Genomic DNA, 20,626 nt, shown 5'->3' with positions numbered 1-20,626 from the left:
TGGGCAAATACAGTAAATTTCCAAACCCACCTGAGTAAGTGGATGATTTTCTCATGTTTCTGTTCTTTAGGACCCTAGCAGACCTATATGAGCATGCTGACTGGTCACAGAGGTCTCTGGAGGGGCCGCTTAAGGCAGTGAAAGAACAAGTGACAAAATGCAAACGCAACCTTATGTCTATAGAGCATCTGAAGTATTATCACAAGGAGATCGCTGAAAGGGCAAAAGCAGGACATGTGTCATCTTTTACAACTTTGTGGTCACTTGTTCAGGAAATGTTCTTACATGAAAAGGTATGTCTGTGGTGTTGCCACACATTCAAGAAGCATGCACTCATTTTCTTTAGAGCTTTACTCTTTGAGGGCATGACATAATGCGTGGAACAAATCCAAAGTGACGGAGGCATCCCAGTGTGATTAGTAAACAATGACAGAAGATCTTGCAGCCAGGATTGTCCAGGGTGGATAATGCTCTGAAGATGCCTCTGTACTAGGGTGCCCAACAGCTAGCAACTTCAGTAGGCAAACTATCAGAGAGAACTGTATAATGCTCCCCAAAATTCAGGTCTTTAAAAGTCTGTTTCTAGTTGGGCGCTTAAGAGCTAGAGTAATTTGTCCTCCTGAGAACATTAGTCTCAGCCTTAGTGAAGATCTGTGGGATGCAGGCAATCGAGGCACTTAGATATTAATTAAGAGGTTATTAGGCATCAAAAAGGCAACCAGAAAGGAAGTGCAGGAACATGGAGGAAGAGACCTCATAAAGATGTGACTCACTAATTCCTCTGAGTTGTAAAACATCTGTTATCTCTCTGTACCCAGGTAGATGGTGGCACATTTTTTGCCTATTGTTTTTCCAGAGGTTTACTATGCTCTATTTTAATTTCTTTGATTAGCCAAGAAAGTACAAACTCACAGACCAGCGCAAGGCTTTGGAGCATGGACAAAACCCACTGCCTTTCTATGCAGTCCTCAATGTGAAAGGTGAAAAGTTTGGTACTTTCAAATTTAGAGGTAAGCATTCCTAGAGTCTCTTCTGAATGAAGACTAAAGAGAATTTGGAGGGAGAGTGTATGAGTGTGGAGAATAAAAGGGACATACACCTGTTGCTTGCCCTGGCTCACTATTCATCTTTTAACAAAAATGTTTGCCTTTTTTGGCAAACTGCTGGGTGTTGATTAGATCTGCTGGGTAACGTGCTGAGGCATGAGCAGGGCATTTCTGAGGATCTGGGCTGAAGTTCTACCTAGAATATGGCTTTGATGCTTCCTTAATTTGCAGAGGTGCTGTGATAAGTAACTGTCACTTCCTTAAATACTACACTGATGAGGATGTAAAAATGAGGTGGAGTATGACTGCTAAATGAGTGTGATATGACACCCTTTAAATGCACACAGATTATTTTCAACAAAAGGTGTTTAAAAAAGCAAGTGCTGGAAAGGAAAAAAAGCGAAACCAGATAGCACTTGTATTTGGCTAGGTTTATTTCTACTGCAGTACCCCTACAGGACAGTTTGAGTCAGGAACCTGTGGCCATGGCCATGCCCACACTGTGGTACTTTCTAGTTAGGAGCTGGTGTGTCTTCAGGCTGCTTTGTTATATCATGTAGACTGACAGGTTTGGGTTAGCAGAGGTTGCACGCCAGTCATACCTGGTGGGTTGGATCATGCTTGCATGTTGTACCTTTGATGCCCTTGATTTAGAGAGGCAAGTGGGATCCCAGAATCTTAATACAGAAATATATATATATATATATAAACTCATGAAGCTAATGCTAGAGTCTTTCTAAGGAGCAAAAATGAGTTCCTTTTGTATGCAAATCACCTCTCAGTTTTTGTGGAACTAGACAGTGCGATTTGCAATACAAAGCTACTGAGAGTACAGAGCTGCTCAGACAAGTGAAATTTGTGGAGCTTGTGGGTGGCTTTATCCACAGGGAAGGTTTTGTTTTGTTGGTTTTGGTGCAGTGAACATGCTGTGTGTCAATTCTTTTGTAGAGTGGGCAGAGTTCTCTCCTTACGAGGTGGCCATACCAAAATACGGAACTTCCATTCCCTCAGAATATTTTGACAGTGAGTTCTTCATGGGAAGGAGAGTGAAGAAGCTGCCAGAATCTCGGATCTGCTATCTGGAAGGTGATCTATCAGTGCAATATAGTTAATCACACCATGGTAGAAAGCATGGCACTAGCTAGCCACTGTGTTCTGTAAACACTCATTGCCAGCAGGTCTGCTCTATATCTTGATTCAGTGGATGTTTTACCTTTTTGTACACTTCTGCTCTTTGTAAAGCTTGTTTCCTCTCATCTTCACTTTTAACCTGGGCAGATTTGGGAAAGTTGCAGGAGGTTCCCCTTCCCATTTTCTGAACCGAACAAGAAGGTGAAGAAAGCAAGCTGAGGAAATAATAAGCCTTTCTTCCCTGATCAGGCATCGACTCTTCCACGTCATCAACTGTGTTTCTAGGCAGTGCATTGCTGGGATAGAACTGGAAGGAGCTAAAAATAAAATATAAATTATTTAGGGCAACCCATAAAGGTGAGAACTATCTGAGCTTTATGGGTTCAGAATGGTGTGCTAATCTTCCCTGCCCATACAGATGAGGCAAGCCCTTTTAACACCCAGCAAGTGCTTTGACTTGCTGTTCTGCCTCTAAAGGTGAAGGGGAAAAGCAGCTAGGCAGAGAAATCTACCTGCCCCTGGCAGATTTTGAATCCTTGTCAGAATTTTATCTTTTGATACCAAATTCAAGGGTGTTCAGTGGAGACAGAAATTGTTTCTCTCACTGTGAAGTCTGCTAGAGATTGAATTTATTCCTGGCATGGGGCTTAAACGACGAAGGATAGATCTCTTTTTTCCAAAGGCAGACTCACATATGGAGCAAATTCTCTTTTGATCCTGGACCAGTTGAACTCCAGAGGAACAAAACGTGACTGAAAGGAAAAAAAAAAAAAAAAAAGTGTCTTAGATCAATTTAAAGAATAAATCAGTTTAAAGAAAGGCTTTGTGCTTATGGTGCTTTGCCATGCTTTCAAAGCCTGCTTGCTTTCTTAAGGACATGGCAAACACTGAAAAAGCAGAGTCTGGGTGACTGATACCTCTTACTTTGTTACTCTGTACTATACAGTGACTGTTCTGTGTGTTGTTATCTTGTGAGCAAGAGCACTGAAGTACTGACACCATTATGTTTGAACTCTGTGAGGCCTATTGCTGAAGCTGTCATCACAGCAGGGTCAGTTCACGTGGGCCAGTAACAGCTACCAGGGATACTTCTAACACCAGCGTATGGTGGTGCAGTGTTTTTCCCATCTGGTTTGACTTGCAGGTCTTTGGACAAACATCTTCACTAGGAATTTGCTGGATGGCTTGTACTGGTCCTCAAATTCAAATGAATTCTGGGAACGATGGGCCAAAGATATGGTAGATATAGGTAAGAGTTTTAAAACCCAGAGTTTTTGACCTGGCAGGATTTCCTCTTCAGGGGAGGATTAAGACAGATGTGCTGTTGCTGCTCTTTCTAAACTGCTGCATGTTGTGTTGCCTCAATATCTATCTTTCAGAATGATTTTCACCTGTGTCAGAATGATTACTATGTGATGATTTTTCTTTTTCTTTTCTCTTTTTCTTTTTTTCCTTCTGCTTCTCCTTCTCCTTCTCCTTCTCCTTCTCCTTCTCCTTCTCCTTCTCCTTCTCCTTCTCCTTCTCCTTCTCCTTCTCCTTCTCCCTCTCCTTCTCCCTCTCCTTCTCCCTCTCCCTCTCCCTCTCCCTCTCCCTCTCCCTCTCCTTCTCCTTCTCCTTCTCCTTCTCCTTCTCCTTCTCCTTCTCCTTCTCCTTCTCCTTCTCCTTCTCCTTCTCCTTCTCCTTCTCCTTCTCCTTCTCCCTCTCCTTCTCCCTCTCCCTCTCCCTCTCCCTCTCCCTCTCCTTCTCCCTCTCCTTCTCCCTCTCCTTCTCCTTCTCCTTCTCCTTCTCCTTCTCCTTCTCCTTCTCCTTCTCCTTCTCCTTCTCCTTCTCCTTCTCCCTCTCCCTCTCCCTCTCCCTCTCCCTCTCCCTCTCCCTCTCCCTCTCCCTCTCCCTCTCCTTCTCCTCTCCTTCTCCTCTCTCCTTCTCCCTCTCCTTCTCCTCTCCTTCTCCTCTCCTTCTCCTCTCCTCTCCTCTCCTTCTCCTCTCCTCTCCTCTCCCTCTCCTCTCCTCTCCCTCTCCTCTCCTCTCCTCTCCTCTCCTCTCCTCTCCCTCTCCTCTCCTCTCCTCTCCTCTCCCTCTCCTCTCCTCTCCTCTCCTCCCTCTCCTCTCCCTCTCCTCTCCTCTCCTCTCCTCTCCCTCTCCTCTCCTCTCCTCTCCTTCCTCTCTCCTTCCTCTCCTCTCCCCTCCTCCTCTCCTCTCCCTCCTCCTCCCTCTCCTTCCTCCTCCTTCCTCCTCTCCCTCCCCTCCCCTCTCCCTCCCCTCCCCTCCCCCTCCCTATCCCTCTCTCCCTCCCCTCCCCTCCCTTCCCCTCCCTTCCCCTCCCTTCCCCTCCCTTCCTTCCCTTCCCTTCCCTTCCCTTCCCTTCCCTTCCCTTCCCTTCCCTTCCCCTTCCCTTCCCTTCCCGACCTTCCCTTCCCTTCCCTCCTTCCCTTCCCTTCCCTTCCCTTCCCTTCCCTTCCCTTCCCTTCCCTTCCCTTCCCTTCCCTTCCCTTCCTTCCCTTCCCTTCCCTTCCCTTCCCTCCTTCCCTTCCCTCCTTCCCTTCCCTTCCCTTCCCTTCCCTTCCCTTCCCTTCCTTCCCTTCCCTTCCCTTCCCTTCCCTTCCCTTCCCTTCCCTTCCCTCCTTCCCTTCCCTTCCCTTCCCTTCCCTTCCCTTCCCTTCCCTCCTTCCCTTCCCTTCCCTTCCCTTCCCACCTTCCCTTCCCTCCTTCCCTTCCCTTCCCTCCTTCCCTTCCCTTCCCTTCCCCCTTCCCTTCCCTCCTTCCCTTCCCTCCTTCCCTTCCCTCCCTTCCCTTCCCTTCCCTTCCCTTCCCTTCCCTTCCCTTCCCTTCCCTTCCCTTCCCTTCCCTTCCTTCCCTTCCCTTCCCTTCCCTTCCCTTCCCTTCCCTTCCCTTCCCTTCCCTTCCCTTCCCTTCCCTTCCCTTCCCGAACCTTCCCTTCCCTTCCCTTCCCTTCCCTTCCACCTTCCCTTCCCTTCCCTTCCCTTCCCTTCCCTTCCCTTCCCTTCCCTTCCCTTCCCTTCCCTTCCCTTCCCTTCCCTTCCCTTCCCGTCCCTTCCCTTCCCTAACCTTCCCTTCCCTTACCTTCCCTTCCCTTCCCTAACCTTCCCTTCCCTTCCCTTCCCTTCCCTTCCCTTCCCTTCCCTTCCCTTCCCTTCCCTTCCCTTCCCCTCCCTTCCCCTCCCTTCCCTTCCCTTCCCCTCCCTTCCCTTCCCTTTTCTATTTCATTTTACTTTACATTATCATTTTCTTTTATTTTAAAAATTATTTTCTTTTAAACCTTGAGGCATACTTCAAACGTTACGAATGTTTTTAGTTTAAAATTCACTCATGGTCTGTTCGGCAGCTCCTTCCATGGCAGCAAACGAGAAGGACACCTTTACTTGTAGGCAAAAGTACAAAACCTCTGTGTAATTTGAGAGAGTAAAAGGCAGAAGCTGTGCTTGCTTTAAAGACAGCCAACTTTCTCCTTGTTCAAACTGGGTTGGTCATGTGCATATGTTTCCCGGCAGACTGCAAGAAACAGAGAGGGAAGGAACCCACAGAAAGAGTGTGAGGGCAGCTGGGCAGCAAAGGTGCCCAGCAGAAGAGATTGCTGATGGTTTTCCTCACACTCCCTTCTCTGTTTCAGAAAAACACTCCCCTGAGGAAGAGATCACTGTCATCGAGCCTCCGTCTTGCTTGTCAGGGAAGCTGTACGAAATGTTTCAGGACATTATGACCAAGCGTCCACTACTGGCCAAGTCTCATAACTTCCTGAGAGGCTTAGAATTCCACAAGGATTATATCCATCAGAAAAAGTTTATTGAATGGAAAGGTAACTGCAACAAAGAGTAGGCTGCAGCGTGAAGGTAACATCTCAGATTGTTTTGGTTTTAGACTTTGGAAATCTCACCTTTAGAGATATTTTCTCCGGGCTTGGGGGGTTGGACTTGATGACTTTCAGATGTCCCTTCCAACCCCTAACATCCTGTGATGTCTGCTGAGGTGGAACTGTGTTTATGGTGTCTGCTTCTCTAGGGTAACGGGTTAAAACTCAGTAGTTCATGTGCCGATCTTTCACCTCCTGAAGATATCTGTAGTGTGTGTCAAAGTCTGCTTTTCTACAGGGATTTTGTCACTCTGTGTAGGTAACAGCAGTCAGATTACTCAGAAAGGGTAGAAACTTTTCAGGTCAGAAACAAAGGTGAGACTGGGACCATGCAATAGCAGGTTATTATGTGGAGCAGATGAGGAAAAGGACTGGCTGCAAGCATGTGGTTGCCTATGTGTGATATTTCTGCCTGAGGATTTTACCTATCCAGAGACCTCTCTTTAACCCTTCAGAAACACAAATACCAAGATCCAACAACAGCAAGTTAAATCCACATGTTAAACAAACAGAATGTGTAGACTTGATGTATGAATTGAACAGCAGTTTTCTATGGCCTGTGCTCTGCATGTAGGCTGAGACAACACTCATGATAGTTTTATTTCAAAAATCTGTGAAACAATCTGTGAAATGATAGCAAGGTGGTGGAGCTGACATTTTGTACATCACAAGCCTTCCTGTAATCCCAGCATCCTCATTTATTCCATGAGCTGACTGGGAGGACCCCACTTTATTAGGATTAGTCTGACTTCAGCAAGAAAAAGTGTCCTCTGCCTCCTCTCTGAGTCCTTCTCTTTGTCAGCTTCTATTCTCTCCGCTGTTTCACACAAGTTACAACAACTTTGTTGCTGGTTGCCACTACTACGTGGTTTAGTGACAATAGCAAGAGATGGTGGAGCTTTTTTGTGGATTAAGGCAGAGCCCAGAGTGTGCTGAGTCCTTTCAAAATGTTTGGTAGGCAAAAAGTCCTGAAAGAGTCTGCTGTAAGAAAACAAGTGAGAGAAAGAGAAAATAAGTAGCATAAAAATGGTGGGTGAGAGAAGGAGCAAGAAAGTAGCTTGGAAGGATGAAACTGTCAATCAGTAAATGTTAAAAAAAATAATGAAACAGTTTTCCTTACGTTTGCTAACTAGAAATTTTGTAAAGCCAAATGGTGGAAGCAGATTTCAAGGAGGATTTGGAGGAAGAGAGCATAGGCTACCTCAGGGTAGATATTCTACTAATAAAGAAAAAGAAGTGGAGAATAGGAAGTCTGGAGTGGGAAGAATTAGGAGATTTTTGTATCCTCTTTTGACTGCCTGGATGAGATCAGTCTAAAACTAGGTCTAGAGCCATCTCTAGGAGTGAGAGGAGATGCCAGCTCTGTGAGTAAAAAATGATAGCTTTGTGGTAGGTCTCCAGAATATAGCTGTGTTTTAACAGCTTCCCTGCAGCTCAAGTTACCTGACACATTAAAACAAGATTTTAAATGCCATGTGGAAAGCCTGATTTTTCATGGTAAGAAATTTGAGAACCATAGCCTGGAATGAGTGTAAAGCATTTTCAGTAGGGTTCATGCTTTCAGGGGAATTCCTTTAGCAGAGTCCTCTTTTGGGTGTTGGATGGCAGAAGAGACTTCCCCATGGAAGTGCCCACTTCTAGTTCACATATCCAGCCATGGATAAATGCTGCATTGTTCCATCTCTGTGATAAAAAAATGAGTAACAGAATCTTAACTAAAAAAATTATTCATTAGGCCATAGAAAACTAAAATGTGTGCTCTGTTTCTTCTGTGAGGGGCTGCAAGCAAATGTCTGACATTGCAGCAGAATTCCAAGCAGCCATGAATGCTGAAATAAATAATTTTTATAAAGACCTGACAGTGAGGGAATGGAAAAAAAATGAGCTATTACTTCAAGCTGCTGTCAAACATTCCAGGCTATGGAACAAGCTAGATTTATTCTGCATGGTTTAAATCAACTCTACAGAATGAGGCCAGGGAGGCAGAGATTGAAAGAAGTGAAAAGCTAGAATTTACCTCCAGTATGTATGTGATCATCAGTTTCTTACAATACCTAAGCACAAATGATTTAGGGCTCACAGGGTCTGCTCTGGGCTTTGCTACCTCCTTTTGTGAACTTGAGGAACGTTCTTAAATCACTCTTCTGATAGTTAAAACCACGGCCAAATGCTTCTTACTTCATGGGACTAGAAATGGTACCAGAGGAAAAACAGTGGACTTGCTGGCTGTGGGTCAGGGTGGAGAGATTGCTAGCAGAGAAACAAGAGTCTAGCTGTTAGAAACTGGCTGTAGATCTCAACTTGCTTGCAGGTATAATCCCCTTTTGGTTCCTTTTGGTGTTAATGTGAGGTTTAATTACTTCAAGCAATGTATTAAGCTGTTGGTAGGGGCTGCTGTATGCATGATGAGTTGGATTTTTTTTTTTTTTGCAGCATGGCTAAGATAATTTATGTGAGAGATCACTGAAGGTGATATTTCACCTTTTGAGGACTCTAATCCTGAGAATGGAAAAATAACCCAATGCAAATGTGCAGTGATGTACTGCATTTGTTAGATCTGTTGCTACACTGTGAAATTGGTTCTGTTCATGTTTTCCCCTTTTCTTAGGGGAAAGAAAAATTGGCAAAATTTCCCTTCTGTGAAAAACCACTCCCCAGAGCAGCCTGTGAGGCCAGTGGAATCTGTGCTTCACTTGCCCTCTGCCTGGCTGCCTTATGGCCTGCCATGTGAGTGTGCCTGGGGGAGTACAGGAACAGGCCAGATGTGTGCACAGATGTGTAGTTTGGAGGGCATGCTCCTGAGGCCCTGTTTGTGGACTCACAATAGAGAAGGAGGTGAAGGGGTTGCCCTTAACATGTAGCACAGAGAGAATTACTGACTCCTTTCCTGCCAACACAACACTAACTGTGTTAAAATGTTTTTCAGACACTGTGCTGGATGCTTTCCCTAACGATCTGACACCGCTGCAGAAATATCTTTGCCTGATAGATGTTGGCTATTTCATCAACACCAGTGGTGCAGCACTTTTCAAACCAGAGAGGAACGTGGATGTCATTATCTCACTTGATTATGGTTTGGGGAACGTGTTCAAGGTGAGAAGATTAACATGCTCTGCTCCCTTCAGTCCTGGTAAAACTCTTATTGTGTTATTAAAACTATTAAGTAAGTGTCTCTCTGAATTTTGATCATATACTCAAGAGCAAACCAGTCACAATATCTTGGAGAAGAAACTTCCTTTAAGATCAGGATTATAGAAACTGTTAGGCTCTTTTCTCTGTAGTGGTTTGCAACATACACTTAGAAGCCTCAGGGAATTGCAGTTGCTGGGGACATGACCTCAGTCTCTCCTGGTCTGTCCTCATGACGAATTCTAAGTGTTGCTTTACCCTCTGGCTGTAAAAAAAAAAAAAAAGAAAAAAGGGGGGGGGGTGTAAGAAGCATCTTCTGATTTGTGATGAGTAGTGGCAAAAAGGAGAGTTACACTGTAGCTGTTTTGGACTACACATTCATTGCAGGGATTCTAGGGACTGGGTTAAAATGCTGTAGTGTTTCTATTATACCTCAGTAAACCTGATTCTTGTCTTAGTGCTGGCTTTAAGGCAACGACATTCTGTGTCCACAGCAATTAGAGATGACATACAAATACTGCAAGATACAAAAAATCCCATTCCCCAAAGTGGAGCTCAGTGAAGAAGATGAGAAGAACCCAAAGGAATGTTACGTGTTTTCGGACGCAGAGGACCCCAGAGCACCCATAGTCATCCATTTCCCTCTGGTGAATGACAGCTTTAAGGAATACAAGGAGCCTGGTGAGAACAGCTAACAAAACTATACTTTCTAATTGTGTTCAGGCTTTTCTGGGGGGAGGGCCACAGCATGGGTCCTATTTGTCCTTTGTAGCAATAATTTAGAGTGAGGACACAGCCTTTATGTGAGACCATCCTGTCTCCTACCCATCACAGTCATACATGTATATTTGCCTCTTCCCTTGGGCTACAAATGAGCAAGCCCACTCATCTCTTAGGCCAGTGTGGTGGGTTGAAAGTACCTCCCAGATAATATTGCCAGACTAGCTCAGGTGGAAGCAAATGAAGCTGTATTTACAAGCAAAACTACAATCTAAAATATGAAATGCAATGAATAAGTACAAAATATACCATATTTACAATTTATAATCAGCACAACCCCCCACCCCACCCTCTGGACAAAACCAGGGGGATACTAATAGCTTGCCCTTCCCTGCTCTGTTCTCCCACCCTATACAAGGTAAAAGAGAGAGTAGCTTGTTAGTACTTAGCTACAACAAGAGTACAGCCAACGTCAGCAACAGCTAACCAAAAGCCACCAGCTAGTATCTGCTAGAGTGAAGAAACCAAAAAGAGAGAGAGTTAGTTTACACAACTAATTTTATATTAGTTATTAGACCAATGGGATTATTGAGACCTTACCATTATTTTCCCTTTCTATCCAATTGTAATTTATTTACATTCTACCACTTTTCTACTCAATCTGTGTGAAAATTTTCCTAGGCACCAGCCTAAAACTACCACAGCCAGGCTGTGTGCATTCAGCACACAGTAGATGAGTTTCCACCATGGCAGAGGAGAAGGAGGCATGCATTTTTTTCCTGTTAGCCTAGCCACATTAGCCTTCTCACCAAACCCAGGGTTATGTTCCCCGTACAGAGAGTGAAATTCTGTCTTTCACATAGTAAACCACAATGTGACAGCTGTGGCAGGTCCACATCCCTGATGATTAGCCTCCATGTGCTGCTCACAGGGCAAGCTGGCAAGCCACAGCAGCCTCACTGATGCATGCTGGAAGGTGTCCAGAGAAGGGCCACGAGAATGATCAGAGGGCTGGAGCACCTCTCCTGTGAGGACTGAAAGAGTTGGGGTTGTTCAGTCTAGAAAAGAGAAGGCTCTGAGGTGACCTTATTGTGGCTTTGCAGTATCTGAAGGGGGCCTGCAAGAAAGCTGGGGAGGGACTTTTTAGGACATCAGGTAGTGATAGGACTAGGGGGAGTGGAATAAAGCTGGAAGTGGGGAGATTCGGGCTGGACGTGAGGAAGAAGTTCTTCCCCATGAGAGTGGTGAGAGCCTGGAATGGGTTGTCCAGGGAGGTGGTTGAGGCCCCATCCCTGGAGGTGTTTAAGGCCAGGCTGGATGAGGCTCTGGCCAGCCTGATCCTGTGTGAGGTGTCCCTGCCCATGGCAGGGGGGTTGGAACTGGATGATCCTTGTGGTCCCTTCCAACCCTGACTGATTCCATGATTCTATGATTCTATGTTGGTTGAGACACAGGACAGAAAAAGGCTGTGAAGGGCACACTGGAGAAAGCAGCACTTGCAGTGGTAAGTAGGGAAAAGACAGAGGCAGAATTCCTCCTCAGTTTGGGACAGACCAAGAACTGGTTGCTTCTCCCATACTCTCATGCCTTTGTGCCATCCTCCCATCTAGAGGGAGAGAATTAGCAAATCTCTCCAGCAATAATAAGAAGGATGTTTGGGGCCCAAGAGTCAGAGCAGAAGAAATGGGCATGTGGCTGCTAACAGCTGAGTCAAACAATTCTGTTATGAACATGTTCAGAAAAATAAATAGTAGGAGGTGGAGGGGCTGCAGTGGTTGATTGACCTAAGGGTAAGAAGCATGAAAGATACTGACTGTCCTACCTTGGCCTTGATATTACATGGTGCTGGTACAAGCATTGTGGGAGAAGCAGGTTGCTTCCTTTAACTAAAGACAGTGAGCAGAAAGATCTGCTAGAAGAGCTCTTTTAGCCTGTGGTGTACACAAGGGAAAGCCTCAGCTCACAGAGCAGGGCAGTGTCCTGTACTTGCTAAAGAGCTTTGCACATGAGTTTGGCAGCCCTGTGCATATAATTAACAAGACCTGGAGTTTTCCAGGTGACACAGCTCATATCCCTCCTCCTGGGAATTCAACAACAGACATAACTTTGCTATGGGGACACATGCAGCTGGGTTGGTTATGCACGGAGGCTTAGAGCAGTGGGGTTTGCCCTCAGGTGTTGTCTTTGGATGCAGCCATGAAGCAGCAAAGGCCATGTTAGAACAAGAGAGCCTCAGTATGGACTAGGTTTTTCCAACAGCTTGTGGGATACTCTGCAAAAAATCAGACAGGCAGGGTCTTGTTGGTGTCTCTGCAGTCTGACTTAAGCTGGGACCTTCCTCTGTGCTGGAGCTCTTGTAGCAACAAACCCTGAAGTGTCTCGTGCAGCACCCTTTGAGATGTCAGGCCAGGTGGAACTTCTTGTCTCCCTTCCTGCTGCTCAACACAGCAGACAGAGCATTCACTCTCCTTCCAGCTTTACCCAAAGTTGTATTGTGGTACTGGGACCACAGCAAAACGATTGTCTCTGAGGGAACATCTGGGGAAGGTTACGAACAGAAGCGAAACAGGTTAAGTAAAGCTCCTTTTCTGCTGTGATGTTCACCAGTGCTCAGAATACTTGTGCAGCAAGAGGTACACCAATAAAATCACATCTGGAAACTCTAGGGAGGAACAGAGGAGATGCCCAGTGGAAAGTACTGGGCTTGTTAGATAAAGGCCAAAGATGGTTCAAATGGCAATGCATGGTGAGATGTGGTCATTGAGCTGTGGCTAGCAAGTGAAACAAGTGAGTACTTTAGAGTCTCTCTGAACAAAAGATGGATGAGATTACACAGAGCAAAGCAGCTTCTCAGTGCTCCAGGCTCAAATCTGTGGGCTGTGATGCTCACCTGCATGTCTCTGACTGGCCAGTGATTCATCAATCAAACTGACAGACAGCAACTGATGTGGGTGGTTGGGGGAGGAGGGACCTTGGCAACCTGCTTGCATGGATTTCAAGTTTAACAGTGAAGCTTTTCATTTCTAGATGTCTGAGAGACACCTTGTGGAATGTGGGTACTTATTTTTATTGCTTTTAACTCTTTAAATTCTAGAAAAGACAATCATCTTGTGCTTGTTTAGAATGCAACTGTAGACTGTGCTTTTGTGTGCTTGAAGCAGGTGCAGCTCTATCTGGATAGCACAGACTATTCAGCTCTCTGAATAATGGGAGGCTTGATAAAGGAAAACTTGGACATTTTTAATACAGCCACTTCTAGTGCTGAGCACTCTCAGATCACAGAATGGAAGGGACTTGAAGGGGCCTCTGCAGATCATCTAGTCCAAGATCATCAAGCTAAGAAACCACTACGATAGATAAAACCTGCTGTGTGCCAAGCAAAATTCACATGTCATTTTCATGTGGTTCTGGTAGATAAGAAATATATCTGCAGTCTGTTTGTAGTCATCTCACAACACACTTGTGGTTTGGGTATGTCTGCTTCAGACTGCAAGGAGCTGGGTGAAAAAACCCAGATGGTAAACTTAACTCTAAACATTTTGTAGAACCATAAATAGGAGGCTGCTGAAGTCCCTGGCAGAGGGTGTCTCTGGTGTGCTTTCAAGCAAAAAGATTGGTCCAACAGGGAGGATGGATGTTGGCATCTCCGAGAGATGACCTGAGGCTAAGCTGAAGGATTGGAAGGACCAGAGGCTGATGTGAGGTGCTCTGTTCCCTCTGCGCTCTCTAATAGGCAGTCTTGTGTGGTTAGTATCACAAGACCTCTTTCTTGGTTGTCCATTTGCTCTAGCTGACAGATGTGTTCTTGTCACCACGAATCAAGGTCTGATCATGAATTTTGAAAGGTGTTTCAGGTGTCTGACTTGCCTAGGGTTTGGGAAAGGATGTGGACCCAGGGCTACTCTGCCATGGAATGATTGTTTGCAGGGGCATAGGATGAGGGGTAAGGTAACAATTCCTGCCACTCCTGCTTAGAGTTTTCCAGATCTGAGGAGAGGAAAGGAGGATTGGCTGGGAAAGGTGAGCAAGAATGGCTCTTTCAAGCTGTGGGTGGGTGCAGTCTTTCCTGGAAGCTGTTTTTAGCAGCACTTTCTGCTGTGTAGACCAGTCTCCTCCAGCACCATGTGTTTCATGCCCAGATTCGGCTCACTGTGACTGGTGGCTTTTGTGTTTCTCTGCAGGGGTAAGGCGCTCTCACTCAGAGATGGAAGAAGGCCAAGTAAATCTGGAGAACAACTGCTCACCCTACTACCTCATCAGGCTAATCTACTCCTCTGAAAACTTTGACAAACTTGTGAATCTGAGCAAATACAACATCCTCAATAACAGAGACCTGCTCCTCCAGGCAATCCGGAGTGCCGTAGAACGGAAGAGAAGCAGCAGGACTGGGAATTTCCCCACCTATGCTGGAGCTGGATACCTCTAGGCTGGGAACAGTACCTCTGGTGCTGCAGTAGTCAGATTGCAACACATCACAGTCATGTTACATCACAGTCATGTTACATCAGAGTCATGCTACTACACATCACAGTGTTCATTGTTTGCAGGAAACTGAGGAAACCTCTACATTTCTCATCTTGCCACATTCCAAGTGCCTAGCTTTCAAAAGGGTTTATTTAATCTCCTTCCTCCAAGTTATCAGACCATGAGAGCCTCACATGGTTGTCTTACTTGTTAAGAAATTAGGGTCCTGGTTAGCAGAGACCATCCAGGACCTCCCTGGTAGACATCCTATAGAATATGGTGGTGGTGATAGCACTATTCTTTGTATGCGCCTGTCCCCTCAATCCTGAGCCCATTGTCAGTGTCTTTTCAATGCTTTGTTACAAACCCAGTCCTGGCCATTTGCATCCAGTAATGTCCAGATTTTCAGACAGGCTGAGCTACTAGAACTTGCACTGAATTGGTGGGCTCAGCTTTGAAGTCAGGCCAAAGAGTCATATATATATCTGTGAAGAATGGCCAAACCGCAGCATGGACAATCGCATTGTCCCCTAGCTGATTTAGAAATCATTCCTTTTTTTTTCCACGTCCCTGCAAGAGTTTGGCACAGAAATGCTGCTCCAGACTGCCATGAGGGGGGCAGTTACATTTCAAGGAGAGAGGATGTTAGCTGCAGAGAGCAAGTATGGTTCCTTTGAGGGTTGGCTGGCGGAAAAATTTCGCATAAGGCTTGAGTGATGATATTGATTTATACAGCAAGCTTTTGATACCAGAGAGTAGAGAGGAATAATTGCCATAGACTCAAGTACATTTAATTTAATAGTCATGACCAAGACACAAGCTGGTGCTCCTTACAGATGTAAACTGAATGTAGGCTAACCTAACTCACTGACAGTGCACAGCCATTGCATTTTTGATGATGGGTTTTTCCCTTTCCAGCCTTCTATGCCTAACATCACAGGCAAGGTATTTTTAATAGGTGCTAAACTAAAACAGAGCACAAATAAAATAAAAAAAAAAAAAAGGAAATTCTTCTATTACACCTTCTTTCTAGAGGAAAATATTTGGTTTTCATTTGGAGTGCAATGAGAGACTTTGTCTTGAACTGGGAGCTTGGAACATCTTTGTAGCCCTCCACTATATTAAAAATGATAGGGAGGGATGCTGAGCAATACAAAACAGAGCTCCACAGAAGTCAAAGTTTCCTGACTTCCAGGCACCAGGACTTGGACATTTTTCTGCCTTGTTTAATCCAAACACAGCATATTAATTTTGACCTTCAAGGAAAATCTTATACATTTCTTCTGTGTGGGAAATTTACTTGATATTTAGAATTATTTTCACTTGAAATCCAAAAGTAGACAGAGAAAGAAGAACAGAGGTCTGCCTTTTCAGGCTATGCAGACAGTATTCAAGCTCAGGGGGAGAGGATTTACAGAAGGCTTCACTGCTGAACCCTGCATCTTACTAAATGGTGTTATGTTGCAAGCAAAGGCAATGAACAAGCCTCAGCAATATTCCTTGTCCAATGCTTATTTACTGAGCTAAGGAATACCATGTGGAACCTCAGGAGTCTTAACAGCTGGAATGGAACCTTATGACTGAGTTCAGAACATGGGAAGATAACTAGTCAGATACTGGCTGCAGGAAAAAGAGACATTTTGAGTTTAAAGGTGAGATTATAGCAAGGGGGTAGCTCAGAAGAGAGTCCCACGAGCAGTATCTGTTCCCTTTGTGTAGGAGAGCAGCAGCAGCACGTCCTGGCAGAGTGTTGCCATGGTGCAGGTATGTATATGTACACATGGCTGGGTGTGCTCTGTCTTCGTGCTCTTCTGGCTGGCCCTGTAAAGAAACCTCTACCTAAACTTGCTTGCATGGAACAAAAACTGATTCCAGTACGACTGTGGAGAGGGCGTGTGTGCTGTCATGTCCCAGGGCTGGTCTTGCTCTCATGTTCTATGGTCTGGTGCACCCTGATTCACCTGGGCTCCAGCATCTGGTCCCATAGCCAGTCAGTGTTTGAACCCCTGCTCACCTTGGCTAGACAGTGGGAACAGAAAGGGTTGACAAGGAATGGTGCCATCCTGCTGCCCTCACCATATTGATGTGCTTGGGGCATCAAATGTTTGCTCATGTCTTACAGCATTACACCATTACACAGGAGGTGCAGCAAAGGGCTGAGCTGGAGGAAAGGTCAGGGAGGCTGAACAGCTTGCAGGGAGTCTCAGTAGTAGCAGCCGACTGTGGGGTTTTTTTTCCTGCAGTGGTTAAGAAGTGCAGTTCAGTCAAGAACTCTGATGTTCTCCACAGCAGACTGGGATTTCTTTTGACACTAACCCAGTACCATCTAACTGAGCTGGAAGACTTGGTCGTCAGGAACAGGAATTCAGGGCAGTCTCTGCTGAGCAGATTTGTCAGGAACGAGCCCAGCAGTGCTGTTGTGCCATTGCCTTTTGTTGTTTCTGTATCATCCATACTGTAAATAGGAATGCTGGTTTTACCTCTTCTGCCTGATTGTTATGCTCTGCTGCTGTGAAAAGCTATCCTTGTTTTGTCCATGGGCTGCTGTGAGTCATCTGTAATCCTCCTGAACCTTGGCAGCACATGCCCAGCAGAGAGGCCTTTCAGCCAGGATGAGAAAACCCACGTGTTTCTAAATGCTCCACAGAGAGATGGTTGAGGTGTGTTTGGTGCATTCAGAGTCCTGCTGATGCAACAGAGATGCCCACTAAAATGGGAACAAGCCAAAAAACTTCCCACAGGGCTTTCAGCTAACCCATAGAGAATAACTTTTCTGAGGGACTGTTAAACCCTGTTACAGAGGGAGAGAGGTATCTGTGGGTAGGGAAAAAGGTGGCAAGGTGGTGTGACTCTCCCTTTGCTGGGAGAACAACTCAAGGTTGTGCTGATGCTTAAAGTATGGCTGGGGACTGCCCCGAGGCACATACAACAAGCATGTGACCCTTCATTTTCTTAGGTGCCCTGTAGCTTTAAATTATAATAGTTGTTTTTTTAATATATATTTTTGCATTTAAGAGCCTGAAGTTATTTGAGGGCTGTATCATTGCCCCTCAGGGTGTTTGGATTTATTTTTGGTTTGATTTTATTTGTTTGTTTTTGTAGCATAACCTTGAGGGCATATGTTGCTGGCCTGATAGTGGGGCATAAGGACCTGTAGGATATTTGTGAGGCCAAAGGCTGCTGGTGAACTCTGCAGGGTGGAGGGACCCACACCTGGCATGGTCTTGTCCATGCAGCTTGTTGGGACATGGTGGCTGGCACATGCTGTCCCCCAAGGCACACCTGGGCTCAGGTTCAGACCATGCGAACTTGCACAGCCTGAACCCCCCAAAGCTGTAAGGCTGAGCTGCAGTGATGGACAGATGATCTGCTCCTTGGACCTAGTTACCTTTAGTGTGTACACCAAGTCCAAAGGAATGGACCACTGAAATGTTGTGTGCTTGTTGCCCAAAGGCTGTGTGCTTGTTTCGTGTTCCCAGTCTTGCCTGGCCTGGTGCCACAAGATGCCAACTGGCTGTTTGAGCATCCTGCATCGAAAGCAAAGCAGGCACTGTGAGGAGAACACTGTCTCTCTGCAGCTTGCCATCAAAAGGTCTGTGTGATAAGGCTCAGGGCCTTGCTGGTCTGGCCTTATGTTTGCTTAACCACTGAGGATGGATACATGCCTGCAGGAACCTCATCCGCAATGCACCCCAGATCACTGCTCTCAGATGAACGTTTTGCTGTAGACCCCCTGCAAGTACAGAGTTTGCTCTCTGCTGCCAAACACAAGGAAAGAAAAGTTTGTTCTGTTAACTCTTCATAGAAACTGCTTGCTTGTGCCTTTTAACCATTTAAATATGTATTTATTAAAAATTAATTATTGCAAAGGAACACCAGACCCATGAAAGTCTTTATGCACTTAAGAACAAGGCTATGTTTCCCCCTGTGGTATTAGCACTGCTCCTGCAGATGCCTGCTGAGCTCTCTGTAAGATATTTACTGGTTTCAAGAGTGAGTGGGAAAAAAAAATCATCACAAAAAGTTGTTCTGGCATTGATAGCCTGGAAAAAAAGTGGAACAACATCTACCACCTATGTAGAAGTCCTCTTTAGTGGAATGGCACGAGGCAGGGTAGGAAGGCTGCTGCACTGAGCCATAGCCAGAGGCTTGATTTTACCTCTTGGTGATTTGATTTAAATGTGTACAAAAGTCTGCCTCTCATTGGACTTCACTGTTATCGATTAAATGAGGGGTTTAAAACCACCAAAGTTGACTTTTGTAAAAGTAGGTTAAAATTATTATCAATAAAGGAAAATGCATCAGTTTCCCATTACTTTAACTTTCTGTGTTGTTTTGTGACAGGCAGAGGTACAGCAGATGAGAGAGCTGGACTAGACAGAAAGCATAATGATTAGATCACCTTGTTGGATGTGAGTGGCTGATCTGGACCAGTCTGAACACAAATTTAAACTCTAGGTGTTGTGTTTACCCATAAAGTATTTACATAAACTTGGTGATATGCACTCTGCTTCACCCCCACTGGAGTCAACACAGAGCTAAATGCTTTTCTTCCAGGCTTGGATTTCTCCCTGGAAGAGCACTGGCAGTTGTTCCTCTAGTTGTGGGGAGCAGCTGTGTTTCTAAAACCACACTGGTTTCCCTCTTAACGAGGAGGGAAGCTGTCCACAACTGCTGAAAGTTTCCAGGTCCAGCATGCTGCTAACGCACTGTTCAGATGGGACCTGCTTTGGAGAAAAATGCCCTTGAGCAGCCCTGGTGTAGCCACAAACTGACTTTGTGGTGGCAAAAGGGAAGGAAAAGTAGCATGCATTTCAGGGGAAAACTTCCACTTCCCCAAGTCAAACAACCCTGTCTAACCTACAGTGTACAAACCATCCTGTTGAACTATCCCTATCACCTTTTCAGACTGGGTTGGGTGCTGTCCATTGACTAACTCTGGTAAGATGCCTCAGGGCTGACCTTTCCCAAGTGGAGTCCTCCTGGGTCATGCAGGGGCTGGACCTGGGCAGGAGTTAGAGCATTGTGGTGGTCAGCTGTCCTATTAGGAAGAACACAGACACACTGACACTGCAATATAAAATGCTTTAAGGCATTGACCCTGTAAAGGCTGGTGAGCCCCTGCTTACCTGTTGGTGTGGATACCTGGAAACCCAAATCCTGCTTATTCTTCAATTAAGATTGACAATATTGCAATGAATGCTGGCAGGTGATAATGACAGGCTCCCACCTCATGAGCTACTCTTTTCAAGTCCATCCCCTCCCATCCCTCTGAGAAATGGCAAGAGAAGGGTTTACCTTTGTTTTTTGCCTGTTGCCACTGTAGATGCAGCCCCTCTAAAACAATTACAGAAAAAGCCTTTGAAAACTATTTATAACTTCGATGTGCCTTTTTCTTAGTATTAAATCTTGCTTTCTAACCACCAAAATCACAGCCCACCCAGAGCTGGTGATCATTGCCATTATTTTTTTTCAATTGTTGGTAGTGGTTTACAGTGCAATAATGAATACCTTGGAAGGTGCAGAAGGACAAGCTTGCACTCAATAATTTAATCCCATAGAATTTTCATAGATTCATAGAATGGTTTAGGTTGGAAGAGACCTTGAAGATCATCCTGAAGGACACCCTGCACTAGACCAGATTGCTCAAGGCCTCATCCAACCTGGCCTTGAACACCTCCACAGAGGGGGCGTGCACAGCCTCCCTAAACAACCTGTTCCAAGTGTCTCACCACCCTTATGGTAAAGAATTTATTTCTAATATCCAGTCTAAATCTACCCTCTTGCATTTTTAATGTGTGAATTGCCTTTGAAAGGTCAACTGTCTTTCCTGCAAGAATCTGGCAAACCCTGGAAAGTGCATTTTATTAGGAAATAGCTGCTCTCTTATTCGCCTTTTTCCTTCCCCCCCCACCCCCCCCAGGAGTGATGCTCAGATGGCCGCCAAGAGATTTTTTTTTTGCCATGGATCACAGAGTGAGGTTACTGCTGAAGTTCAGCTGCTGTGACTCTGCAGAACGCCTTTCAGAGGACTGCAGGCAAATCCCTCGTGTTGAAGCTGCCCTGACTCTGCAGGGCCAATTCAATGGGTCCTTTACATCAGCACCTCAAGGCAAAAATAGAGCATGGAAACATCATAAGACAAGCATTAAGTGCAATTATCTTTCATCAGTGGAGGCTGGGGATAGGTTTGCAGTTATTCTTAGTCTAATCTCATCTAAGACCACAGCAACGCAGTTTGGCGTGATTGACAACCCCTGTGAGTGAG

General features: G+C 45.4%; 1 protein-coding gene across 1 annotated transcript in view; it reads left to right on the top strand.

Moving 5' to 3' along the window:
- The window catches only part of LOC128981447 (cytosolic phospholipase A2 beta-like), a 39,681-nt gene extending 25,361 nt beyond the window's left edge, over nucleotides 1-14,320 (top strand). Inside the window, exons 15-22 of the mRNA XM_054400235.1 lie at nucleotides 71-293; nucleotides 893-1,010; nucleotides 1,995-2,132; nucleotides 3,322-3,426; nucleotides 5,806-5,991; nucleotides 8,972-9,138; nucleotides 9,669-9,855; nucleotides 14,076-14,320. Of these exons, the coding sequence (XP_054256210.1) occupies nucleotides 71-293; nucleotides 893-1,010; nucleotides 1,995-2,132; nucleotides 3,322-3,426; nucleotides 5,806-5,991; nucleotides 8,972-9,138; nucleotides 9,669-9,855; nucleotides 14,076-14,320 (1,369 nt within the window). The remainder of the gene's footprint in view (nucleotides 1-70; nucleotides 294-892; nucleotides 1,011-1,994; nucleotides 2,133-3,321; nucleotides 3,427-5,805; nucleotides 5,992-8,971; nucleotides 9,139-9,668; nucleotides 9,856-14,075) is intronic.
- Nucleotides 14,321-20,626: the final 6,306 nt, after the last annotated feature.

Source organism: Indicator indicator, chromosome 4 (genome assembly GCF_027791375.1).
Source record: "Indicator indicator isolate 239-I01 chromosome 4, UM_Iind_1.1, whole genome shotgun sequence".
Taxonomy (NCBI): domain Eukaryota; kingdom Metazoa; phylum Chordata; class Aves; order Piciformes; family Indicatoridae; genus Indicator; species Indicator indicator.
Note: the sequence above shows the minus strand (reverse complement) of the source record. Positions and strands in the feature narration are given on the sequence as shown.